Consider the following 27,487-nt stretch of genomic DNA (forward strand, 5'->3'; position numbering starts at 1 on the left):
TGGGCCCCCACCTGACCCATTTCTTTTCATGTACACTACTCTGAATTACCAGAGAATGGGCCGATTCACGGTGGAGGTTTGTTCCCCAAAGCAATTCAGCCTTTCACTCCTGGCCGGAAGGTTTACCTTTCTCCCACACCCCAATCGTTCCTCAGGTACCTTAAATTACACTCACGCCCATCTAGGCTCAACCTTGGCCTTGCCCCAGCCGCTAAGTAGTTCCAGCTTCCAGCAATAGGGCTGATCCCGCCCTCCCTGGTCTGGTCTCTATTCTAGGTTGAGTCCAGCTTCCGCCAATCCATGCAAAGCCAGGTTCCGCCTGTTTGTAACTGGTTGCAGCTCGACCCCGCCCCCGTAGGTATTTAGTTTCCCCCACTCAGCACACACTTTTATATGTCTGGCAGCTGCTCCGTTCTAAATTCGTCTTTTCCAGCCAATCACTACACAGTTACCCTGTCCGCCTACGCAGTACCCAGACCTCCTCCCTCTGGGCTGGTATGCCTGTGTACTTCTATACAAGTCTTGCTTCCGCTGAGCTGCGTGGAGTTCGGCACCGCCCCGTTGGGGTTTTGGCAGCCGGCTAGGGAGTCGCTCGGTAGCCAATCAGCAGAAAGCAGGACCTAATCACCCGTATCCTCGGAGGGTGGCTGTCTTCCATCAATCCCATATAGGCCAATCCATGCGAGGCAGGCGCCCCCAAAACCTTGTCAATCGCCCCTGGCCTATCAGTCTGTCTTGAGCCAATCAGCATGAAGCACCGCAGAGCCGAGCTCTCCTCTTCGGAACCCAGGCGGCCATCAGCGTTCCATCAGTTCCCCTCGGTCCAATCACAGCATAGGTCTGTGGAGCAGTGCCCGCCTCCCCAGCCCTGGAAGCCGCGCGGTCGATCCATGGCACTTTGGCCAATTAGCGAGCGGCAGAACGCTCGGCTCCTCCTTCACGGGCCCACGTGAGCGGTGAAGAAACGCAGGGGCGGCTTCTAGGTGCTGCCGCCGCCGCCGCCGCCGCCGCCGCCGCCACCTCCGCCGCCGCCGCCTCCACCTCGGAGCCCGGGCCTGGGGGGCGGTGGGGCAGCGCATGGAGCCCCCGCCCCCCGGAGCTGCCAACACCGCCGCTGCTCTACGCGCAGGTGAGTCCGGGGCCTGGAGGTTGGAGGGCCTGGTCCATGACCCCAAGTATCCTTCCCGCCCCCGCGGGGGGAGGAGGGGAGATGTGGCTTGGCCCAAGCCCTGCGAGTGTTCGGCTCCCCACCACCGCCACTAAGGCTGGTGGACTTGCCTGTGGCATTGTCCCCTCCCATCGCCCCTTGTAGTGGATCTGACCGTGGCCTAACCCCCCTTTCTGTTTTATAATGGATCAGTCTTCGTGCTTGTGTTTCTCCCCACCCCACCTTACAGTAGACTGGTCTGTGGTCTTGCCCCCCCCCCCACCCCACGCTTATAGGGAACCAGTTTGCGGCAGTGTCCGACTCCTTGACCGTAGGTGCATCTGAGTGTTTGTATTTCTCCTGTCCTCAACTTTCAGGGGCCCCTGCTGTGGCCTTGTTTTTCCACCCTTACTGTTCCTGTAGTTAGTCAATCCGTAGCGTTGTACCCTCCCCCCCAAACAGTGAGTTAATCTGTGAACTTGTATTCCTGCCTCCAGTGCATCAGTTCATGGATTTATCACACACACACCACTTTACAGTGGATCCGTCTACATGCTTGTTTTTCACGTGCCCCTGCTTATTAGCCCGTTGCCTTATTCTCCCTTTTTTGTAAACTGTCACTCCAGTCCTTGGGCTTCTCCCTTCCTTAAGAGTGGATCAGTTTAGTGCGTTTTATCTCCCCATTTTCAGTAGCCCAGCCCATGGCCTTGTCCCCCTCTCCTTTTAATCAGTCTGTGGGATGGCTCTCCACTATTGTGCAGGAGTCAATGTGCTTTCTGATCTCCTTGCTCCTAGTAAATAAGGTGAGCCTTTACACACATACACACCTTTACTGTGGATCTGTCCATTGGCCTTCCTGCCACCCTTGTGCTTGGGTTCACACCCTTCCCTTCTGTTATAACCTCCTATGAGTCCAGTGCCTTGTAATCCCTCCAGGAGGGTCAACATGTGTGCTTTTATTTTCCCCCTCCTTTCATGGTGGTGGATCAGTCCATGGCCTTCCCTGCCACCCTCCCTCCTTCTTAATCGTGGATCAGCCTGTGTGCTTGTTGAACTTAGGTCTTTTTTTATCCTAGAACACACTTTCTCATACACACTTTTAACCACTGAGACATCCTACCTCACTCCAGTAAATTAATACATTAGTGATAGTGATATTGCCAATAGATGCTAACATTTATTGAGCACCTACTTGTACCAGGCAAAATGCTTTATGTTATGAGCTTTTTTAATCCAGCCTTTAAGATAGGTACTGAGGGAAGTTCAGCATAGGGATACCTTACTCAAAGGTGATCCAGTAGGTATCAGATTAGATTGCTCCTCAGAACATAGGATAATTTTTGACGCTTTCCTCTCTCACTTCATCTCACCCCACTTGAGGCCCCATTCCTTAAAAACCAAATTAGTTCCTGTCTCCACGCTTTGGTTTTTGCTGTTCCCTCAGCTGTCTCCATTCCACACCTTGTCTCAGGACGTATCCACACCTGATCCCAGCAGCTATGTGACCTTTGTGATTTAACCACTTTCTCTCGTGTTTCCTCATTGGTAAAGTGGGGGAATCAGAACTAGAATCCCCTCCAGGGTAAATAAAGAATGTGCGTGTGCAGTTGCTCTGTCATGTCCTATTCTCTTGCCACCCCATGGACTGTAGCCTGCCAGGCTCTGCTGTCCATGGAATTTTCCAGGCAAGAATATTGGAGTGGGTTGCCTTGTGAATTAATAAAACAAATAACTTCTCTGACCTTACCTCCTACCCACCCCTAACTCTGTTCCAGCCACAATGACCTCACTCATCCTCAGAAATACCAGGCGCAATCCAGCCTTGGGGTCTTTGCCTTGCCTATTTTTTCTGCCTGGAACAGTCTACCCCCATCTCTGCATGGTTCCTTTCAGGACTGTGTTCAAATGTCACCTGTCCCTGACCATCTGAACCTGCACACCTAGCAGGACTCAGGCCCCTTTTCTGCTTTATTTCTGTTTTTGCCCTTTATCACTGTCAGGCACTCTGTTTACCAATTTATCATATTTGTCTTTCCCCATTAAAATAGGAGTCCCATGAGGAACTCTTTCTGTCTGCTTATTCATTGCTAGGTCTCCAACACCTAAAATTCTTACCTAGTACTTGATAAGAATTTATTGCACAAATGAATGGAGAAAATAACAATTTCAGACAAATCAGAGTTGGGGACAGATGGAGATGAAGAGGCCATAAGAGAGTTAGTTAAGAGGCTAGTCAGGACTGTTTATTCAACAAAAACTTACTGAGCACCAGGCATTCTTCTAGGTGGTGGGGACATGAAAGGGAACAAAACAGGCAGAAATCCCTGCCTTTGTGGAGCAGACATTTGCTAAGAGTGCAGACTATATAAATAAGTCAATCTAATTAGTATGTTAGACAAGTGCTAAGGAGGAAAAGTGAAGAAGGGAAGGTAGGAATAGAGTATAAGGGTGGTTGGAATCTTAGGCACAGGGCAGGCCTCATTTAGAAGGTGATGCTTGAATTAAGGCTTGAAGGAGTTCAGGAAGGGACCCATGATGTGTAAGGGAAGAGTGTACCGGGCAGAAGGAACAGCCAATGCAAAGGCCCTGAGGAGGGATTGTGCCTGGCGTGTTCAAGGGCCATGAAGGAGGCCACCGTGGCTGGAGCAAAAGTCCTTTACATATCAGTTCAGTTCAGTTGCTCAGTTGTATCTGACTCTTAGTGATCCCATGAACCGCAGCACGCCAGGCCTCCCTGTCCATCACCAACTCGAAGAGTTTACCCAAACTCATGTCCATTGAGTCAGTGATGCCATCCAACCATCTCATCCTCTGTTGTCCCCTTCTCCTCCCGCCCTCAATCTTTCCCAGCATCAGGGTCTTTTCAAATAAGTCAGCTCTTCCCATCAGGTGGCCAGACTATTGGAGTTTCAGCTTTAACATCAGTCCTTCCAATGAACACCCAGGACTGATCTCCTAATGTCTTTGCTTTTTAATATGTTGTCTAGGTTGGTCATAACTTTCCTTCCAAGGAGTAAGTGTCTTTTAATTTCATGGCTGCAATCACCATCTGCAGTAATTTTGGAGCCCCCAAAAATAAAGTCAGCCACTGTTTCCACTGTTTACCCATCTATTTGCCATGAAGTGATGGGACCAGATGCCATGATCTTAGTTTTCTGAATGTTGAGCTTTAAGCCAACTTTTTCACTCTCCTCTTTCACTTTCATCAAGAGGCTCTTTAGTTCTTCTTCACTCTCTGCCATAAGGGTGGTGTCATCTGCATATCTGAGGTTATTGATATTTCTCCTGGCAATCTTGATTCCAGCTTGTGCTTCATCCAGCCCAGCGTTTCTCATGATGTACTCTGCATATAAGTTAAATAAGCAGGGTGACAGTATACAGCCTTGATGTACTCCTTTCCTTATTTGGAACCAGTCTGTTGTTCATGTCCAGTTCTAACTATTGCTTCCTGACCTGCATACAGGTTTTTCAAGGGGCAGATCAGGTGGCCTGGTATTCCTGTCTCTTTCAGAATTTTCCATAGTTTATTGTGATCCACACAGTCAAAGGCTTTGGCATAGTCAATAAAGCAGAAATAGATGTTTTTCTGGAACTCTTGCTTTTTCGATGATCCAGCGGATATTGGCATATATTGACATTTAATCCTCCCAGAAACCTTTCAGGTAGGTGTATCTTGAAGATACTTAACTTTGAGATTGGCATATCCCCCATTTTATAGGTACGGGAACAGACCCAGAGAGGTTGACTAACTTGCTCATGGTCACAGAGCTAGAACAGGACAGAGGAATATGAGGCTGGCAAGCGAGAGAACAGAAAGATCTGCTGGGGTAGACAAGTTATTCATCACACAAAGGAAGAATTAATTCTGCCTGGGAGATCTCAGAACTTGATGATGTGTATAACAAAGGGTTCATCGTATGTTGAGAAGAGGGAAGGACACTCCTGGCAGGGAGAACAGCACATGCATATCCTTAGAGATGGGAACTGGATGAACTCAGGGTACCCACGATGTAACATGCCAAGCTTCAGTCCACCTCAGAGCCTTTGTACATTCTGTTCCCTGTGCTTGAAAGACCCTTCCCACAGATGTCAGCATAGCTTGCTACCTCTCCTCCTTCAGATTTCTACTCATATGTCACTTCCTCAGGGAAGCCCTCCCTGAACACCCTGTGTAAAATAGCATCCCTGTCCCCCTCAAGGATCTTACCCTTCAGTTTTGCTCTATGGAGAGCTGATGGAACAAAGTGGCTAGGATCACTGCCTAGAGCCAAACTGCCACAGTTTGATTGCTGTCTCTGTGTGACCTTAGGCAAGTTATATTACTTCTCTGTGCCTCCATTTCCTCATCTGGAACACGGGAGGGTAATAAGAGTGCCCACCCATGGTGTTGGTTTGAGGATTGAATGAGTTAAATGACTAAAATGGTAAGGGCTGTGTGGCTGGTTCCTGTTTTTTAAATTGGTAATGCTATTCCTGGCATACATGTAGGTGTCTCACAGGCCTCTGAGACTGACCATCTCCAAATCTGACCCCATGTTCTCCCTTCAAAACCTGCTCTCCCACAGGGCTCCTATCTCAGGTGATCAGGCCACAAACCTAGAGTCATCTCTCACCCCACCCCACCCCCAATGCTATCTGTCAACAAATTCCATTCATTCTGTCTTTAGGTTTTATCCAGAACTCAGCCGCTTCTCACCAGTTCCACTGCTAACACCACCATCTCTTACATGGACTATTGCAGTAGCCTCTTCAGCCCCTACAGCTGGTTCTCCTCCCAACAACCTGAGGGATTCTGTTAAAATCCAAGTCACATCCTGTCACTCCTCTGCTCACAGCCAGCTCATGGCTCCTATCTCATTCAGTCAAGTCAAAGCCCTTCCTGGCCTAAAAGAGCCTCACACAGTCTGGCCTCCATTGCCCCTCTGTTCTCAGCTCCTACTGTTGATACTTTCCCCTCACTGTTTTCTCTCTGACCGTGCCAGATTCCTTTCCCTTCCTCTGACCTGCCAGGCTCTCCAGCCTCAGGGTCTTTCACCCTAGCTATTTCCTCTGCCTGGATGACTGCTTTCCAGGTTGTCACAAAACTGACACCTTCACCTCTCTTAGGTCTTTGCTCAAATATCACCTCCACAGTGACTACCTTTTCAGAAAATAACTTCTCCCCTGCTTCTTTGTTTTTTTCCCAGAGCTCTTATCACCATCTGAAGAATTCTTGTTTATCTTGCTTCTTGTCTGTCTGCCCCACTAAAACGTGAGTTATGCCAGAGCAGGGATTTTTGTTGTATCCACTGCTGTCTCCCCAGCACCTGGCCCACAGCAGGCCCTCCATAAATGCTTGCTAAATGAGTGAAATAAAGAGAAGTAAATGCATCTGAGAGAGGCATATGACTAGAACTCTTATTAGGGGTTATGTGGGAGATGTGATAATAAACAGAATACAAAACCTCGTGTGCTGCTGAGGCTTGAAGCCAACTGTCAGGTTTCACCTTAAGTGATAGATTCTGTGGCTGCTGAAAGGGGAACTGATAAAATTGCCTGTTGTCACCACCAGGAGTCACAGTGGACTCTCTGCCTCTGAAACAAACAGGCCTTCCAAATAAACCGAGCAAGGTTTCTGATGACGGGACTGTAATCTGAATACTTTGTGGCCTTATGACTTACATAATTGCCTAAAATTGTATCTGCCAAATGAACTTCGAAACAGCTCAGACATAAGAGGGTCAGACTGTATTTCATTACAGATTAAAGACTCAAGCTATAAATTATAGAAAGAAGTTCTTTCTTAACCCAGCAGTCCCAGTTGGGTAATTGATGAAAACTCTTTCCTTAAGAAATAGGAAGCTCATGTTTATTTCCAACTCACACTGAGCAAAAGGAGCAGTTATAGGTTGGGGGGAAGAAGGCCAGGGAAGGTCCTGTTCTGTGCATTACATGCTGAGGGAATAGTCAGTATGAGGGGCAGTTTAGTCTAATGGTTGAAAAGCTCAGACAACAGGAACTTGGCTGCCTGGGTCCAAATCTTGACTATGCCACTTAGAGCTGTGTGGTACATAAATGTCATTTAGAAATTTTGTGCCTCAGCTTCCTCCTTTATAAATTAGAGATAATAAGAGTACCTATTTCCCAACGTTGTGATGAGAGAGAAGTGAGTCAATAGCTGTAAAAATAGCAATCCAGGTCTACATGCCCTTATCTAAAACCCTTGGGGCCAGATGTGTTTCACAATTTTGAATTTTTCAGATTTTAGAAAAGTAACAAGGTACACATACAAGATGTTACATAATACTCTTAGTGGGCTCTGTAATCAGCTACATTCAGATTTCTGTAGCAAGATGTATGAACAGTCACACCAAGTGAAGATCCATAAAGACCACAAAAGGCCTTACTTTGTTTCAAATCAGGTTTTAGAGTAGCAGATAAGGAATTAGGAACAAATTAGAAATGGATATTTTGTAAGAGCTTATACCCCAGGCATAGTATATTTACTGTACAATAACCCTGTGAGCTAGGTGGTATTACCATCTATTTTAGAGATGGAAGAAATGAGGCACAAAGAGGTTAAAGAACACACCCAGGGTCACACAGCTAATAAGTAGCAGAATGAGGATTCCAGCCCTGGCAGTCTGGCTCTGGAGCCTGGGTGATCGTCCAATAGGCCATATTGCCTCTAATTGGTACAATGCCTGGCACATATTTCAGTTCAGTTCAGTTCAGTTCAGTCGCTCAGTCGTGTCCAACTCTTTGCGACCCCATGAATCGCAGCACGCCAGGCCTCCCTGTCCATCACCAACTCCCGGAGTTCACTCAAACTCACATCCATCTAGTCAGTGATGCCATCCAGCCATCTCATCCTCTGTCGTCCCCTTCTCTTCCTGCCCCCAATCCCTCCCAGCATCAGAGTCTTTTCCAATGAGTCAACTCTTCGCATGAGGTGGCCAAAGTACTGGAATTTCAGCTTCAGCATCATTCCCTCCAAAGAAATCCCAGGGCTGATCTCCTTCAGAATGGACTGGTTGGATCTCCTTGCAGTCCAAGGGACTCTCAAGAGTCTTCTCCAACACCACAGTTGAAAAGCATCAATTCTTTGGCGCTCAACTTTCTTCACAGTCCAACTCTCCCATCCATACATGACCACTGGAAAAACCACGTATTTAGCACTCAGTAAATGTTCATTATTGCTGTTGTCAAGAAGGAGAACCAGAAGGAAAGGAACAGGTCAGAGGAGCATGGGGTAGACAGAAGAGAGCAGACATTTCAATGTCAGAAATTTTCATAAAGTCAAGGCTCCTTGGGATGAGACTTGAACGATGGAGAAGACTTGAAAGCAGAGGAAGGGAACCCAGTATGGAGTAAACAGCCTTTATGAGACGCTGACAGAAGGAACCTCCTGGGAAACTTGGTATTTGATGTGGTAGAAGGTACAAATGAAAATGTTCAGGTGAGGGGCATTGTTCTGGTTTTCTATTCATGCTGTAACAAATTATCACAAACTTTTAACTGCTTTCAGTTCAGTTCAGTCACTCAGTTGTGTCCAACTCTTTGCAACCCCATGGACTGCAGCACACCAGGCCTCCCTGTCCATCACCAACTCCCGGAGTTTACTCAAACTCATGTCCATTGATTGAGTCTGTGATGCCATCCAACCATCTCATCCTCTGTCGTCCCCTTCTCCTCCCACCTTCAATCTTTCCCAGCATCAGGGTCTTTTCAAATGAATCAGTTCTTCCCATCAGGTGGCCAAAGTGTTGGAGTTTCAGCTTCAGTATCAGTCCTTCTAATGAATATTCAGGACTGATTTCCTTTAGGATTGACTGGTTTGATCCCCTTGCAGTCCAAGGGACTCACAAGAGTCTTCTCCAACACCACAGTTCAAAAGCATCAATTCTTTGTTGCTCAGCTTTCTTTATAGTCCAACTCTCATCCACACATGACTACTGGAAAAACCATAGCTTTGACTAGCTGGACCTTTGTTGGCAAAGTGATGTCTCTGCTTTTTAATATGCCGTCTAGGTTGGTCATAACTTTTCTTCCAAGGAGCAATCATCTTTTAATTTAATGGCTGCAGTTACCATCTGCAGTGATTTTGGAGCCCCAAAAAATAAAGTCTGTCACTGTTTCCCCGTCTATTTGCCATGAAGTGATGGGACCAGATGCCATGATCTTAGTTTTCTGAGTGTTGAGTTTTAAGACAGCTTTTTCACTCTCCTCTTTCACTTTCATCAAGAGGCTCTTTAGTTCTTCTTCACTTTCTGCCATAAGGGTGGTGTCATCTGCATATCTGAGGTTATTGGTATTTCTCTCAGCAATCTTGATTCCAGCTTGTGTTTAACTGCTTAAAACAACACAAATTATTCTCTTAAGAGTTCTGGAGGTCAGAAGTTCAGCACAGGTCTTACCAGGCTAAAATCCAGGTGTTATCAGGGCTGCTTTCCTTTCTGGAAGCTTCATGTGATTAGATTGAGCTCACCCAAACATCTCTCTAGCTTAAGGTCCATAACCTTAAATCCATCTGCAAAGTTCCTTTTGCCATGTAACATATTCACAGTTTCCAGAAATTAGAACGTGGACATCTTTGGGTGGGGGGCATTATTCTGCCTAGCACAGTCTGCCCTTTGGCCCCCAGAGGTTCAGATTTGTCCCACAGGCAGAATGCATTCACACTATCCTATCATTTCCAAAATTCTCATCCCACCCCTCCGTCATCCAAAGCCAGGCTGAGGGTACTCAGGGAATGATGGTGGTGGCTGGGGTCAGAGGTGGAGGCAAAGTGGAAAGAAAGGAATCTTTCTCCTACTGACCTCTTCCCCTTTATGTATTCACAGCCGCTTAGCTCTGAGCTGTCTGCCCTCCAGGTACCCCTGGGATGGCGTGAGTACTTCCCCAGCGATGGACCCTTCTGTGACGCTGTGGCAGTTTCTGCTGCAGCTGCTGAGAGAGCAAGGCAATGGCCACATCATCTCCTGGACCTCACGGGATGGTGGTGAGTTCAAGCTGGTGGACGCTGAGGAGGTGGCCCGGCTGTGGGGGCTGCGCAAGAATAAGACCAACATGAATTATGACAAGCTCAGCCGGGCCTTGCGGTACTATTATGACAAGGTAAGGTGTCTGAGACCAGGGCTGGGAACGCACTCCCCCCGCCCCAACACCAGCAAACATTTATACCAGTTATTTCATTTTCTTGTCTTAATTTGATCTAGCTCTAATTTTGAAAACAGTATTAAAATTTACCATTTTTTACCCCATCCTCTGGTACTCTCAGACCAATATTGGGGCCCCCAAGCATTTATTCCAGTTATTTTATTTTCTTGTATTTTAACTTTGGCTAAAACCTTCAAAGCAACATTAATACTGACCCCTACTCACTCCATTCTTTCTGAGATCCCCAGAATCCTGCTGTCCCAACCACACCCCACACAACATTTCATTTTCTTGCCTTATTCCTTATTCCTCTGACCAAAACTTTTGAAAACACTATTAATAATGAGTCTTCCTCATCCTGGAAGAGTCCTGGGCTCCCCCAGGTATTTCATGGTTTGCTCTTATCCAAGAATAAGAATTCTAGAATAGCCTTATTCTTAGAATCAAAACCTCCATGATAGCATTATCCTAACCTTTGCTTATCTCATCCTCAACATTTTTATCAATTCTTTTCATATCCTATTTCGTTAGCTAAGACCTCCAAAACAACATGTATAATGCCCGCTCCATGCCCCATCCTCTTGTATTCCCAGAGCAACACTAGTCCTCTCCAATATTCACATCAGTTATTTTATCATCTTATTCCTGTAGCTAAAATTGTAAATTTTCCTTTTCCTCTCAGACTGCCAAACCAGTGCTAGATATCCCCCCTCACATTTATACCAGTTATTTCATTTTCTTATTTTTTTACCTGAAACTTCCAAAACAGTGTTTTTCTTCTTCCAATTTTATTGCAGTATGATTGACACACATTACTGTATAAGTTTAAGGTGTACAGCATAAAGATTTGACTTGTATACATCAAGAAATAATTATCACAATAAGTTTAATGAACATTCACCAACTCATACAGACACAAAATAAAAAGGAAAAAAAATCTTTACACTCTTAACTTTCATATATAACATACAGCAGTGTGAATCATATTTATCATGTTGTGCATTACATCCCTAGTATTTACTTTTCTTATAACTGGAAGTTTGTGCCTTTTGACTGCCTTCATCCAATTCCCTTTCCTCTCACCCCACACTGAAACTTCTCAAACAATATTAATGAGTCTCCCTTTTCATACCTTTTCTGAGAAACACAAACCCACCCTGTGACATTTGTGGCCAACATGAAGATGTCTTCAGGGTGCCCTAATGCCCCCCAGATGCCTCTTGTTCCTCAGAACAGCCCTAGACCTGTGCTGCTGCCCACCCTTACTCACTTACAGCATTTATTTCATTTTTATATTTTAAACCTTTAGCTGAAACCTCCAGAACACTATTCATAATGAGCCTGCCTCATTCTATGCGCTGAAACCACCAGAACATACTGAGATCCAGCTATCCTGAAATACCCCAAACATGCTCTGTGACCCACCCAAGCCAGCCTTAAGATTCCCACAGTATTTATACCAGTATTTTAAATTCTTGTTAGTTGCTAACAGTTACTTCATTTTCCAATTGTCTCAGCTTAAACCTCCCCAGTGGTATTAAGAATAAGGCTCCTCATCCTGTCCACCCTGATGACTTTGCCCTGTTTCACGGCTATGTCAAGAGCTTTAAATCATCCTCTAATAATTCATATTTATTAACAATTCATCACCATATTCTTCCACATTCAGTCTCTTCCAACATTTATATCAGTGACTTCATTTCCCTGTCTTACTGCATTAGCTAGACTCCAAAACTGTGTCCTGGCAGCCACCCCCAAGGCCTGGCCCTATTAGCCCACAGACACCCCTGGTTCCAGGAGCCAAGAGGAAAGCCTGTTCCTAGATCTACTTCCCTAGTTGGGCCTCAGTGTGGAGAGGAGCCAGTGGGTGTGGCCGTGTGTATCTAAGGTGGGGTGGGGGAATCAAACAGAAGGAGGTGAGAGTATGACAGAGGGAGACTTGGAGGGGGATGGATGGGACTGAGATGTGGAAGGGAGAAGGGCAGTAGACTAAAGGAAGGATTATGCAGTGGGGAGAGAGAGAAGGGGAAGAAGCTGGGGGAGAAGACAGGGAAATTGGGTTGGGGAAGAGTAGTAGAAAGTAGGGGAGAAGGGAGGAGGCCTCAGATTAAGAGATGAGTGAGATGTGAAAGAAGCTGGGAAGAGGACCCCATGGGGACACAGACACTGAGCAGGGACAGTGTATATGTAAAAGGACAGGAGAGGCATGCAGGGGAAAAAACACCAGGAGACACTCCTCACCGTCCACTCTCTCTGGCCCTTTCTTCTAAGACACTCTATCCTGTCTCTTCCCCCTTACCAGAACATCATCCGCAAAGTGAGCGGCCAGAAGTTTGTCTACAAGTTTGTGTCCTACCCTGAGGTTGCAGGGTGCTCCACTGAGGACTGCCCGCCTCAGCCTGAGGTGTCTGTCACCTCCACTCTGGCAAATGCAGGCGCCACAGCTGTACACGCCATACCCGGGGACACTGCCTCTGGGAAGCCAGGCACACTCAAGGGTGCAGGAATGGCAGGCCCAGGCGGCTTGGCACGCAGCAGCCGAAATGATTACATGCGCTCAGGCCTCTATTCCACCTTCACCATCCAGTCCCTGCAGCCACAACCGCCCTCTCACCCTCGACCTTCCACAGTGCTCCCCAACACCGGCCCTGCAGGAGTAGCAGTGCCTCCCTCGGGGAGCAGGAGCACCAGTCCAAACCCCTTGGAGGCCTGCCTGGAGGCTGAGGAGGCTGGCCTGCCTCTGCAGGTAAGGACTGGAATATGGAATTTCAGCAAGGGGAGGGATATACAGTTCCCAAATGAAGAGAGGGACTGGGAAGAGGAGGGACATAATGTCCTGTTAAAGATAATATAATGGAAGGAGGGACACAGAAGTCCCCTTGGAGAAAGAGATGGGGAGGAAAACTATTCAAACCCTGGGAAAGAAGAAGGAAATTGAATGCACTACAATTAGCAGTACACCCAATATGTAGTAGGTGCCCTTGAATGTATTTGGTTAATGCACTGGCTCTCACACTTTTAGCACTCATCAGAAAGCACTTGGAGGGCTTTTTAAGCCAGAGGTGCTGAGGGACACCCCCAGTGTTTTTTTTTTATGTGAGTCTGGGGATGAGCCCAAGAGTCTACATTTTTAACAAATTTCCAGATGAGGTGTATGCTGCTGGTCCATAAAGCAAATTTTTGAGAACCACTGCTTTTATAAATGGGGGCAGTATCTCCTGGAGTCCCACCCCTGAAGGCATCCCAGATAGGAGGACCAGAAGAAGCCCCATTTTCTTGTCAAAGTACCACATCTTGTTAAAGGACCAGCCCCTACTCTCAGGTCCCACTTTCCATGGGAAATAACTGGCTTCACTACCCCAGCAATCCTTAGGCATCCCCTCTGCACTCGTTCCTCTCCCAGGTCATCCTGACCCCACCCGAGGCCCCAAACCTTAAATCCGAAGAGCCAAATATGGAGCCTGGGTTAGGCCGGCCACTGCCCCCAGAAGTCAAAGTGGAAGAGCCCAAGGAAGAGTTAGAAGCTGCAGCCAGTGGGGAGGCGGGGTTTGTGCTGGAAGCCGTCAAGGCCGAGCCCTTTGAACCCAAAGTCGACCCAGAAGTCCCTCCAGCAGAGGGCGTGCCAGCCCGGCTGTCTGCTGTCGCAATGGAAACTGCGGCGCAGGTGGGCAGCCTCACGGCTTCCACAACACCCAGCACGGAGATCGCCCAGCCTCAGAAGGGCCGGAAGCCCCGGGACCTGGAGCTTCCACTCAGCCCGAGCCTGCTGGGTGGACCAGGACCCGAACGGACTCCGGGATCGGGAACTGGTTCAGGTCTACAGGCGCCAGGTCCAGCTCTGACGCCTTCCCTGCTACCTACGCACACATTGGTGAGAACTTTCGAAGGGGCGGGGCCGGCACCTGGAACAAATGGGATTGGGGTAAGGTGGGGGAGGGAGGAGTTAGACTTACTGTGAAGGCCGATGCGATTACCTCTGAAAGAGTGGGAGGGTGGAGCCTTTGAGTGGGATTGGCTGCGTGGAGGACAGCAATCCTCCGTCCAGGATTGCTACTGGACGGAGGAGTCTGCAATGCCAAGGATCAAGTGCCCAAAGAAGGGCAGTTCTGGGGAGTTTTGTGGGTAGGGACCGAGAGGCTTTCTGCAGGAACTGTTTCTAGGTTGAGGCATGGCTTGAGGAACCTGAGTGGGGCTTTGGGGTCTGGGATTTTCTCAGCGGGTTTCCTGTGAGGTATGCACGTAGGGGATAAGAGTTGGAAGTTGATCCTGAGCTACTGGGATTGTGAGGTTTGAAAACAGCATGTGGGTGGGCTCTTGGAGGTGGTCTTGCCTAGTGAGGCTGGGGTGGGCCCTCCAAAGTTAGAAACAGTTGTCTGTGTGAAGTCAGAGAGCTGTCACAGACATGGCCTCAGTAGTTATGGTCTAGGCCTGTGCACTTTTGAGGAGTGATCTTGGAAGTATGAGTGGGAAATCAGGTGGGGCCAGAACCAAGTTCCTTTGGTTTTCCCACAGCTGCCCTCTTGCTCACTTGTGCTCTTACCACCCCTTCCCCACAGACCCCGGTGCTGCTGACTCCCAGCTCGCTGCCCCCCAGCATTCACTTCTGGAGCACACTGAGTCCCATTGCACCCCGTAGCCCGGCCAAGCTCTCCTTCCAGGTAGGATCAGCTCCCCCATCTCAGAAAGGGTGAGTGACCCTAGCACAATCCCCTTCCATGACCTCTCCCTATTTCTGTCCTCAGTTTCCGTCCAGTGGCAGCGCCCAGGTGCACATCCCTTCCATCAGCGTGGATGGCCTCTCAACCCCCGTGGTGCTCTCCCCAGGGCCCCAGAAGCCATGACTATCACCACCACCACCACAACCACCACCACCCCTTTCTGGGGTTACTCCTTCCATGCCCTGAACTTCTCTCCAGCCAGCTGTCTCAAGGAGAAACATAGTTCAGCTGACAGACTCGTGTTCCAGTCGTGGTTGGGTAGGGATTCTTAGGAAGAAGGATCTCTCAACCCTTCCACAAAAAAACATACAACTTCTCTCTTCTTGATCAGTCCCCCAGTGGCCGCTCTTATACGTCTCCTACTGCAGTGGTGGAGATGGTTTATTTATTTATTTTTTGAAGGCCACTGGGAGGAGCCTGGCCCAACTCTTTTGGAGGGGGTGGCAAGGGCATCTCCCCCGTATTCCACATTTTTTCCCCAAGATGAGACAATCGGGGTCTGGCTTGAGACAGGCCTTTCTTTATTTATTTCTCAGCCTGCCCTTGGGGAGCTGAGGGAGCCCTGTCTTCACTTTGGGGTATGGGTAGAAGAGCTAGCTTGTTGTAGTTTATTATTCCTGGCCCTCCCCAAGGGTCCAGGAAGAATTTGTGCCATTTAATGGTTTGGGAGTCTTGGCCAAGGAAGACTCACACCCTTGGAGATGGGAATTTCCACCTCCCCAGCCTTTCTCTCAGACAGGTTGTCCTTTCTCAACCACCTTTTCGGCCAGGGAGGAATGCCTCTTTTGTTCTTCTCCCCCTGAGAAGCCATTCCTGTGTCTGCCAAACTCCTGGGGTCCTGCCTGTTACCTCCCAATGGAGGGATTTTTGGGGAGTGGTCCCCGTCTGGGGGGCCCCTCCAGCCAGTACTCCAGGTCTCCCTGTCCCCCACCCCCTTCCATTTTGATAGTATAATCTATTTTTAAACAGGGCTTTTCAATAAGGGAGAGGGAGGTATCTCTTCCTATATCTGAGATGGGGTGGGTGGGAAGGAAGGGATTTGGGGGATCTCCCTGCCACCCCCAAGTGTTTATTTTTGATACCAAATGTGTATTTTCAACTCCCTCCCAGCCCCCCAATTTTCCTGCGGGCGGGTACAAAGGACCCTTTATGTGTCCCTGGAGTTGGGAGGGAGGAACAAGGGACATAAAGCCTGCTCAATCTGAATTCCAGGCTGGAGGAGGGTGGGTTCAGAGGACTCCTGGGTTCACCTCCCATCAACACCGTCCCAGCCCAGGCCTATGACCTGGGTCTTGGTGATTTGGGGGACGGTGCTACACCTGTCTCCACTGTTTGTTTTACTTCCTCCCAAATGAATTTTTTTTCTAAGAGTCCCAGAGAATGGGGAATTGTTCCTGTAAATATATATTTTTAAAGGTGATGCTGGAGGCTGGTAGCATTTTTTTCCCTGAAGCTGTTGGGAATAACTGTGTGCAAAGGCATGACTCTGTGTGAAAGGCCATAAGGGTGTGAGATTGATCATGGGGGAGAGAGCATAATGGTGCGTGTCAGAAAGAGTAAAGACTGCAGATTGGTAACCAGGTATGAGAAAAAGAGAAAACTCTGGCAAGCTGTGATTGCACGTGTACATTTGTGAAGCCATGTATTGAGAGAGTGGAAGTTGTAACCACAAACTTGACGTTGTGTCTATGTGAGAAATTGTGGCTGGGTGGCAAAAAAATACAAAAACTGAATGAGTGATTAAGATAGTATGCCAGAAACTGGTGCTTTGTGTGAAACAGTGTTTATGAGAAGGAAGTGGGGATTGCACATCAGTCACTGTTGGACAAGCTGACGGTGAGCAAGAGAGAGTAACCAAAACAACATGTGAGAGCCTGTATAGGCATGAAAGTGCAGTGGAGATTGTCAGGGACAGTGCATACGTGAGAAACTTCATTATAAGTAAGCAGGTGACTCAGTGTTTAGGAGATGGGTTGTGTGTGAAACCGTTCATGCAAGGCTGTTGGATCAACTAAAATAATGAGAGCGTATGTGTGAGAGGTTGATTGTATGAGAGAAAATAGCTGTGAGGCCAGATGGGTGCCTGAGATTTAAGATACCAGAATGCGTGATTGTATGTATGAAAACTTTCTGTGAGATTAAACTAGCAAAGACTGCATGAGAAACAGAAGAAGTGGCTGCAGCTGGGAGAGCATGAGAGGCTGTAATTTGTGTGTGTGTGTGTGTGTGTGTGTGTGTGTTCGTGTTCCTGAGCCTAGTGGCAGATGGATGCAGTTAGTACTCCAATCTAGCCAACAGGTTCAGGGACCATGGAAGTATAAGAGAAGATGATGGTGAGACAGAGTGAGTGGAAGTGTGCTAGAGACCACTTCACTGTGAGTGAGAGGCGAGGAGTAAAAAGAAGGAAGTAAGTGCCATGTGAGAGAAAACTGATGACTGAGCAGTGTGTGAGAGTGAAACATTTCATGAGAGACAGTAAACCAGAGAAAACATGCTGGTGAAAAACTGAGAAGATGAAGCTGAGCAAATGAGACACTGAGAGACTATGCGATCAGTTTGTGCAAGAAATCTGGGAGGCTCTACTTGTGTTTGAGTGTACAGGATACTCTGGCTGGATGGTGTAAACAACTAAGATGAGCTGTGAGAGACTGTGTGTGTGAGACTTGCAGAGAGCCTAGTAACAGTTGTGAATTAGTGACTACAGGATGTCAGAGGGTGAATGAGGGCAAGTGACTGTGACACTGTACCTGTGACAGAATGTCTGACAGGCTGAGGGTCTGTGAAAAACTCTAAAAGAGACTTTAAAGACTATAGAACAAAGACTGGGCATGTTGGAAGCTGCTTGCAAAGAAATGTGAGACTAGGTGACTAAGACAGTGTCTGAGACACTGATTGTGCATGAATAAAATTCAGCCTAGTCAGGCACTCTAGGTGTGTGAAATGGGCATGAGTATGGAGAGGTGGGAGAGAGAGTGACCATGTGTGTGCAGGGAACTTCCGGAGGAACTAGCGGTGGCTATAAATCACCAAACATTTGTGTATATGAGAAAATGATGGCCCGAATGAGCAGTTGAAACATCAAAACGCATGACTGTGTGTATGTGCAAAACTGACCGGTGAGAGTCATTGTGGCCTTGGCTGAAGGACACAGGCTAGATGACGTGACTGTGTGGGAAACTGTTCTTGAAAGAAGACCACAGTCAGGCTGATGTCAATGACAGCAAATGACTCCCTGAAAGAGTGGCTGAGAAAGGCTGTGTGTTCAAATATGTATGTGATCTTGTTTGTATGTGGCTGTGGTAGAAGCTGTAAATTCTGAAGTGTGTGTATAAATATGTAAAAAAGAAGAGAGATCTCAAGAGAGAATGACTGAAACTGAATTAGTGGGTGAGAGCTGGTGGATGGATTGTGCCAGGCTTAGGGGAAAGCTCTCTTCTGTCTGTCTTCTTCCTCCTTGGGCCCTTGGGTTGGCTTCTCCCAGTTCTCCACAAGGTGAAATGCTGGAGTTTCTCAGGGCTTAGCCTGGGCTTCCCTTCTCTCTTCTCACAAGCCAAGCCCTCTCCAGATTGTTTGGTCCAGTTCCAGCACTTGAAACACTGCTGCTCCCCGCCATGATGATCACATTTTCACCTCCAATCCAGATTATTCCTCTAAGCACTTTTCAGAATCTTGAAAGCACTGTTTGTTGCATTTACTTACTCATTCAGCAGATGTTGATTGAGCACCTACTGTTTGCTGGTGCCCATCCAGGCCCTGCAGATACAGCAGTTAACAAACCAGACACAAATCCCACCTTTGTGGAGCTGGCATTGTAGTGGAGACAACAGACAAGCAACAAATGCATCGTGGTGGTGTTGCAATGATTACATGAGATAAGACTCTCAGTCTTTGTTTAAATAAGAAATCTGCAGTCATTTTATTGCCTAAACGTGTGGGAGAAGATGAAAGTAGCGACAGTCCTCTTCCCAGGGGAACCAGTAAGTAGGTACAGAGTTTAGGAATAAATGAAGTATCGATTATAACATCATTACCAGGGCAAAAGATGATTAGATAAAGCAACCAACCAGAATTACAGGTTTCTTGAGGAGTTTGTTTTCATAGGATAACAGCACTGAAGTCCTGGAAACTTAACAAGACCGCTTTGTTCAAAGACAGGCTTGTTATCAGAAAACAGTACATCTGTAACGGATATGAATTGTCAACATGCCTTATCACCCATAAAGTAAGACCAGTATTCTTGAGAAAGCTCTGTTTTAACACACCTGACCGAATCAAATCATTCAACCTTGTTTTAATTTGCAGAATAGTGCTCCTAAATGGATGTAGAGGAAATGAGACATTGCCTTCCTAACTTTCTTACACTCCTTTTTGTTAATTAAAAAGATTTCTGTTTTTAAAGCAGGCTCTGGAGTTTCACTCATTAGGCTTATTTTTAAAAAAAGGGCTCTGTGGAGCTTAGGCTGAATTGGAATTAATTATTAACAGTAAAATAAGGACTACAACGAACAGTTTTCCTACATGAGACCCACAGAGAAAAGGGTCAGGAACTAGAATGATGGCTCTTAAAGTGTGGTCCTCGAACAGCAACATCAGTGTCAGATGGGGCTTATTAGAAATTCACCTTCTTGAGCCCCACCTCAAATCTATAGGATCAGAAACTGGGGTGGCCTGGCAATCTGGACTTAACGAACCTTCCAGATGATTCTGATGCATACTTAGATTTGAGAGCCTCTGGGCTAGAGAGTGACAGATACCCTTTTGTGAGGGAGGTGACCTTGTCTCCCTCTCTTAGAACAAAAGTCCTTTGAGGGCTAGCATTTGGGGCTTCTTATTGTCTGCTCCATCCAATGTCCAGAACAGCACTTGGCACCCAGTAGTTGCTCAATAAATGTTTAATCAATGTATTTAACAAACAGCACCTGCTGTATGCCAGGCACTAAACTAAGGACTTTTAAATACCTTAACTCCAGATCTGCTCAAAATGCCTTATGATGTTGGCTGTGTATGGGATGGGGAGGGGGGCAGTTATTACCTATCCAAGATAGTCGATGGAACGTGGCCAAGCCAACCACCCCCTCCTTGGGACCTGAAGGTACCCCCAGCTGCCCGTGGGGCAGTGGATAGCACCAGTTCAGTCCTGAATTCTCCCCGCACTCTTGCCACTTCCCCTTCTCACTTCCTTTGTGCTGACCTCCCCTCCACATTGCTGACCATGAAGAATCTCACTTTCAGGAAAGAGGAGGGTGGTGGTAAAGGCAGGATGGAGGATGAAGCAATTACCTCGATGCCCGCTCCACCCCATGAGGCAGGGCACGTTGAGCACACCGTGCTCACTTCACTAATGTTCAGCACCCCCGTGGGGTTGGCCCTGTCATTGTGGTAGAGGGCATGCTTTTTATAGGTGGGGAAACAGGCTCAGAGAGGTTCAAGTGACTTGCTCAAGGTCACACAGTGAGGAAGTTCTATCTTGCTTCCAACTGCCAGGCTCCATTTCCCCCTCAGTAAGAACTTGTCCAAGGTGCATTGAATGAGTGCCCATGGGCTGCTGGGCGGGGCCTGGGGTGCTGGGGATATGGTGACAAACACAATAGGACCTCACAAGAGTGATGCAGGAAGTAGGGAGGGGAGAGGAGAGGAGGAAGCTCAGGGACAGAGGTGGCCAGGAGAGTTTGGAGCTGAAGAGACCAGCACAGTACCCTCCCCTCCCCCCACTCCTCCTCTCCCACACTGCCCTTCACCCTCCTAGTTCCTCCTGCCCCTGGTTCCTCTTTTCCACTAACTCTGGGAGCAGGTCAGCGCACATAAAGCCAGGCCTCCTCCCTGGCGGGGCTGCAGGGGTACAGTGCTCAACATGCCCGCCCAAGCACAGGCCCTGCTGCTGCTGCTGCTGCTGCCACTGCTGCTGCTCACCTTGCCAGCCACAGGTGAGTGGATGGGGGCCCAACTGGCCCCCAGGGGTGCCTGGGCTCCTCACAACCCTGACCATGCTCCCCCACCCTGTTACAGGCTCAGACCCTGTATTCTGCTTCGCCCAGTATGAGGAATCTACGGGCAAGTGCAAGGACCTCCTTGGGAGAGGGGTCAGCATGGAAGACTGCTGTCTCAATGCTGGCTATGCCTTCCAGAAGCCTGGCAGCAATCTCTGTATGGCGTGCAGGTCAGGGGGAGCCTGGGGTTTGTGGGAGGCAAAAAGGACTGTATGTGGGGCAACACAGAACTTGGGCTCTTGCCTTCTCTGAGATTCTCCAGCATGGCTCCAAGGCCCTGATCACAACTGTAGCTCCAGGTCTCTCAGCCTTGGCTCTGTTGACACTTAGGGGCCAGAAAATTATTTCTTTGTGAGGGGCTGACCTGTGCAGGGCAGAATGTGTTATCACATCCCTGGCCTCCCAGTAGTTATCAGTAGCAATCTGCAGCAACTCAAATGTCTCCAGACAGGTGAAAGTCACCCCTGGTTGAGAACCAAGATGGCTTACACATATTGCGCACTTCTTGCATACCAGAAGCATTGTGGGTGGGTTGCTGCTCCGCTATTTCTGAGGGTAGCTCAAGCCCTCATAAATGGTGATGACAGCTCATATGGCATGTTCATACTGTATAGAGACATTGCAGGAAGGGAAGTGTTTGGGCAATTCTGAGGGCAACTCCAGGCTCCAAATTAAAATGACACTTCACATTCATTGAATACTTCCAGCATCCTGATTCATTGCAGATACTGGGAGTAGTAGAGGATTTTTGAGAGGATTTTTGAGTAGCTCTAGTCTCTTAATCATAATGCCTGCTGACATATATTGAGCCCTTTCTGTATGTCAGACATATTTTCTAACTGCTTACTATATATCCCATATACACCACCAGATACACTGTGTATACCCCAGATACACACAGCTACAGGGATATGTAGCTTGGGGATTTTTGAAGGCAGGCCCCTAGTTGTTAACAGGTCTCATCTGTTTAGCATTATGCCATGGTGGGGGTGGGGTTTTTGAGCTCATTGGGATGATGGCTCCTATTTATTAAACACTTCCTGTTTGCCTGCTGCCATGCATAGTTGTGGCCTGGTGGGCTTTTGACAGCAGTTCTGGGCCCCTAGTCCTTATCCTTGTTTACTGCGTGCCTGGCACTGTCCTTGGGAGTCTTCAAAGGGTAACTCCAGATTCCTGATGATGAAGGTAAATGATAAGTGTTTACTGAGTGTTCACCTCTTCCTGTTCAATCCCCCAACATCACTAAGAGGTAGGTACTCCCATCATTCCATTCTGCATACATTTATCCCGCATTCCTGCCTGTGCCTACACACACTCTGGTCCCGTATACCATCCTTGCCAGAGTGTGCCAGGGTGGGACGTGTGCTTCTCCCTACAGGCTCCCACAGTGGTCACCATGGTCCGCATGGACCCCCTGCTCAGTGACCTGCACTGAGGGCTCCCAGTTGCGGCACCGGCACTGCACAGGCTGGGGTGAGCAATGCTTCCCCGAGAAGGTGGAGCCTGGAACCTTCCAGTGGCAGCTACAGGCCTGTGAGGACCAGCCATGCTGTCCTGGTGAGGAAGATCAGCAAGGCGGGCGAGCACTGTCAGTTACCTGGCACCGGGAACAATCAAGGCAAAAGCCCTGAGGGTGGAACTGTGCTCGATGTTTGTGAGGTGTCAAGGAGGAGGTCAGCATGGTTGGGGTAGAGTGATGAGAGGTGAGGTCATAGGGTGACTGACCCCTGTAGGTCATGGTGAGGATGTCAGCTTTTATTATGAGTGATGTAGTGATGGCAGAAAAACGTGATCTGATTTGGGTTGTGACAGATCCCTTTTGCTGTCAGGAAGACAAACTATGTGCTGAGTAGCAAAGCAAAGGGACCAGTGTGAAGGCTACTGCAATAGTCCAGATGAGCAATGATAGTAGGCCAGGTATGGCAGAAACTGTGGGGATAGGATAAGCTGATGTGGGGTACATGAGGAAGCCTGGACCACTGAGTAATACCACCACCTCCATCTTGTTCCTTCTTTTCTCTTCCACAGAGATGGGTGGCTGGTCCGACTGGGGACCCTGGGCAGCTTGCTCTGTCACCTGCTCTAGAGGGATCAAGATTCGTCGTCGAGCATGTAATCGCCCCACCCCCAAGTGTGGGGGCCACTGCATAGGAGAGGCACAGGAGTCAGAGCCCTGTGACACCAAACAAGTCTGCCCCAGTGAGTGAGGGCAACCACTGGGCAATGATGTGGGCACCCAGGGTGGGTCCAGGGGTTACAGCAGGGAACTTCCATGTTGTGAAGACTTCAACATGCATGACCACACTTGGTATCTCCCCACCCCTACCCCATCACAGCACATGGGGCCTGGGCTGCTTGGGGCCCCTGGGGCCCCTGCTCAGGCACCTGCCACGGTGGACCCAGTGCAGCTGTGGAGAGACGAAGCCGCACATGTTCTGCACCTGAGCCCTCCACACAGCCTCCTGGGAATCCCTGCTCAGGGTCACCCTATGAGCAGCGGGTCTGCACCGGCCTGCCACCTTGCCCAGGTACTGGGGAATGAGACCTCTGCTCTTAACTTATATGGAGATTGCTCTGACATTTCAAGAGACAGAGATCTGAGACCATGTGACCATGGAGCTTTTCGTTTGGGAGCAGTCTGCCTCATGGGTCTAGGGGCTGAGTCAGGGAGACTGAGGTGGCCTTTCTCCTCACTTCTGTCCTCCCGACAGTGGCTGGTGGCTGGGGGCCATGGGGTGCTGTGAGCCCCTGCCCTGTGACCTGCGGCCTGGGTAAGATCCAGGAACAACGGACATGTGATCACCCTGTGCCCCAGCATGGGGGCCCCTTCTGTGTCGGTGATGGCACCCGGACGCACGTCTGCAACACGGCTGTGCACTGCCCTGGTCAGCACCCCAAGATGCCCGATTTCCATGCCTAAGGCCCCCGGCCATCTCTGCTGCCCAATTCCTGCTGTTAATGACTTGTTCCTGCCTCTAATCCCTCCATTCCTGGCCCTAGTGCCTTGATTCCATGTCTGATCCCCCTTTCCCACATCCAGTCCTTCCCATTGTCTTCCTCAGCCCCCCTTCCTTCCTCTGAACCCCCTGACTCTCTTCTTTGGTGCAAGCCCAGCTGCCCCTGTCTCTGCAGTGAATGGACAGTGGGGGCTCTGGGGGGAGTGGAGCAACTGCATCCGCCCAAGCATTAAACACATCAGCTGCCAGGAGATCCCAGGCCAGCAGACACGCTCCAGGATCTGCAAGGGCCGCAAATTTGACGGACAGCGATGTGTTGGGAAACAGCAGGATATCCGGCACTGCTACAACATCCAGCGCTGCTCCTGTGAGTGCCCCCAGGAACCATGCTGCGAGGGTGGGGCAGCCCATGCAGGGACAGGGGCTTTCTGACTCTGCCGCGGACCCCATGTTCCTGCAGCCTCTCTCTCACAAGCCCCCCACCAAGACCTCTAATTCTGACTCAGGAACCTCTCCCCTCTTTGCAGGGAAAGGCTCCTGGTCGGAGTGGAGTACCTGGGGGCTGTGCATACCCCCATGTGGACCCAACCCCATCCGCACCCGCCAGCGCCTCTGCCAGGCCACGCTCCCCAAGTTCTCGTGAGTGAGGGGGCAATGTGCCTTGGAGGGGGTTATGATAGTGATATGTCAGCATATAGGGCAGGAGGGTTGGTCACCACCGAACAGGGCTTCTGTCACTGGGTCCAAGGTGCCTGCCTGGCTGAGTGCCATCTTCCAGTTGTAGGAAGAGGGGAGAAACTAAAGAAGAAGCTGAGAAAGAGGATGTTGAGGGGAGAATCAGTAACATCTGTGCCCTTCAGTCACTGTTTCAGTCACTCAGCCATTCTCCCATTCACTCTGTCCTTCCTGTGTCCATATGCTCTGCTTCCTTAGTTACCCAAGCTTTGATTTGCCCATTCAGTCACTCATGCCCCCATTTACCCTCTCATTCCCTCTGTCACCTGTGCCCCAAGACGCTCTAAGGCCTTTTTGGCAACAGTTGCAAACACACAGAACCCAGATCCCATGGGTTCCCCTCAGGGATACAGGCCCACTCCACCCTGACAGAAGACATCTGAGGAATGGTTGACATGTTGGGTCTGGGTCCAGGAAGCTGATTGGGCCTCCCCTGGCAGGAAGGGGTTGGGAAACACTTCCCCACCATCAAAACTGTGAGCAGAGTCCTGGACACAGGTAATCAGCTGCCTGAAATGTTTGCAGATGGCCAGGGTGGCCCAGGTGTTGGAGAGGGTTAAAACACTTATGCTTTCCTTATTTCTACTAGGTTAAGTGGCCTCTTTCCAACTCGTGGAAGGCCTGCTACCTGGTCACCAGGTGTGGGGTTTAGAGTGGGTCTGGAAGAAGAGTTACAGGTGTTGAATGGAGACACAAAGGACTTGACAGAGGGAGGGAATGAATGGAGAAAGGACTGATTGGGAGAATCGGGATGGGAGTGAATGGAGGGTTTGCCTAGTGGAAGAAATGACCCAGGCGAAGACCGTTTTGGACATGGGGCTTAGTCTAAATAAAGTGTAAGAAAGAACTAGAGATTGACCTGGGGGCAGAGATTTGGGCCCAACAACAAGGCTTTGAATGCCAAAACAAGGCATTTGGATTCTTCCCAGTGGGCAATGGGGAAAGAAATAAAAGGTTTTAAAGGTAAGAGATGGTAGCTCATATCAATAATTACCAACATTTATTGAGCACTTACTGTGTACCAGACATGACTCTGAGCACTTTACTTGAATCAACTCATTTATCCTCACTCAGCCCAGTGAGGAGACTATTATTATTCCCATTTTTCAGATGAGGAAAACTGAGGCACAGAGGAGATAAATTGCCCAGTATCTCCCAGCTAAAAATATACATATAATGTATCCACTCAGTAAGAGTTTGTTGAACGCATTCTTGCCTTCCCTGAGCTTTTCCTCTTCATCCCCATCCCTACTAATGCACCAGGCCCACCGTTACCATGGTCGAAGGTCAGGGTGAGAAGAACGTGACCTTCTGGGGGAAACCGTTTGGACAGTGCGATGTGCTGCAGGGGCAGAAGGTGATGGTGGAGGAGAAACGGCCATGTCTACACGTGCCTCCCTGCAAAGAACCCTGAGGATGAGAATTCTTACATCTCTCTCTTCCACTCTGACCCCCGACCTCTCAGACTTAAATAAACTAGCCTTTTTCCCAAGAGTGGGGCCATAGCATCTTCTAAGCCAAAGAGCGCAGCACAGGCGAAGTCGCAGTGGCCTGTGGTGGAAAACAGTACTTTCCACTGTGGCCACGGTATGACGGAAGTGAAGGTGCGTATCCGAATACTCATCCCTGCTGTAGCCTTGATGTCTGCCCCCTTCTCTGTCAGTGCCCTGGGGCACCCAGCACGTCCCTCTGCAGAGCTCTGATTTATGAGCTTTCTGATTGGCTATATGCCTTGGCAGGCACTTTCTGATTGGCTGGAGTGCTTGTTTTCCTTCTCCCTACTAAAGGCTCCCTCAGCTGGCAGATTCTGCGTCAATCCGGCAAAGAGGCGTGGCTGGGGTTGGAGCCCCGCAGAGCGAACATCTGCACCCACCCACTCCCAACAGCCCAGCTCCAACACCACAATTAGTGGCGACAAATAGCTCCGCAAGGCAGAGGTGGGGGGATGGGGGACCGAGGAAGTGCCTATGAGGGGCTCTGAACTGGGACAGGAGCAAAGAGAAGGTATAGTCAGCATCTGCCAGGAGGAGCCCCCAAGACACTCAGACACATTTCTTTAGGGTTCGTTCATTCATTCAACACTTATTAGCATCTACTGTATACTAGAGCTAAGTCTGGGCTTCCGGTGAAGGAAGGCTGGTAGAGAAGACATCTGAGCCAGGGAACAGACCAAAATGGGAGATCCTTTCATTCGAACATTTATTTAACATTTAGCAACGCTTACTGTGTAAATAGCGCTGGACATCATGGGAGATGGGGAAGAAGAGTCAGAGCGATATGTATTTCCCCAGTGAAGAGAACAAGGATGTGTGCCTGGTAGTGTTTTAAGACTTTCCATAGCATGAATTCATTTAACCCAAACAAACATATGAGGTCAATATTATTATCTGCATTTTACCCAGGAGGGAACAGGCATAGCAAGGTAATGGGCTAGACATTTGGGAAACACCATGCCAGGAGCAGAGTTTAGGAGTTTGTCCTGTGAGTGGAGGGGCGCCTTTGTGTGGGAGGCTTCAGATGGGAGATCTGTGACACCCAGAGTCTGTCAGGCTGCTCACTTCTCTGGGTCAATTTTCCCTTGTGTAAAATGGATCAATTGATGGGTAGGGGTAAAGATGAAATCAATGAATATTAGTTATCATAAGAGGAATGAGCCTGAGTGAGGGAGTCTGGTTGCTACTGCAGGGTATGAGAAAGTTATACGTCTATAAGAAAGTGGAAATTTGGCTGTATGTGTATATTGTGAGGCACATATCTTTGTGTATGTGTGATAGGAAGACCTATAGGGTCTCTGCAAGAATTAAG

The 27,487-nt window shown here is 48.8% G+C and overlaps 2 protein-coding genes across 3 annotated transcripts; both read left to right on the plus strand.

The window, feature by feature from the left end:
• The first annotated feature begins 959 nt into the window (after window positions 1-959).
• On the plus strand, window positions 960-16,423 carry ELK1 (ETS transcription factor ELK1). 2 transcript variants are annotated; one of them, XM_086386377.1, is made up of 6 exons: window positions 960-1,129; window positions 9,970-10,243; window positions 12,588-13,031; window positions 13,689-14,156; window positions 14,842-14,943; window positions 15,028-16,423. In XM_086386377.1, exons 2-6 carry the CDS (start codon window positions 10,034-10,036, stop codon window positions 15,124-15,126), a joined length of 1,323 nt encoding a protein of 440 aa, XP_086242503.1. In that variant the 5' UTR covers window positions 960-1,129; window positions 9,970-10,033; the 3' UTR covers window positions 15,127-16,423. The 2 variants fall into 2 exon arrangements, with proteins under 2 accessions (XP_086242503.1, XP_086242504.1); XM_086386378.1 differs by having other exon boundaries at window positions 10,000-10,243.
• Window positions 16,424-20,800: 4,377 nt separating this feature from the next.
• Window positions 20,801-26,174, plus strand: CFP (complement factor properdin). The gene is made up of 9 exons (XM_086386375.1): window positions 20,801-20,927; window positions 21,010-21,160; window positions 22,369-22,547; window positions 23,019-23,189; window positions 23,327-23,518; window positions 23,702-23,875; window positions 24,123-24,314; window positions 24,475-24,586; window positions 25,946-26,174. The coding sequence occupies exons 1-9, from the start codon at window positions 20,855-20,857 to the stop codon at window positions 26,094-26,096; spliced, it is 1,395 nt and encodes a 464-aa protein (XP_086242501.1). The 5' UTR covers window positions 20,801-20,854; the 3' UTR covers window positions 26,097-26,174.
• The last annotated feature ends 1,313 nt before the right edge of the window (window positions 26,175-27,487 follow it).

This window comes from Bos grunniens, chromosome X (genome assembly GCF_055505025.1).
Source record: "Bos grunniens cultivar Pamir isolate PY7600 chromosome X, Bosgru_T2T1.0, whole genome shotgun sequence".
NCBI classification, from domain to species: domain Eukaryota; kingdom Metazoa; phylum Chordata; class Mammalia; order Artiodactyla; family Bovidae; genus Bos; species Bos grunniens.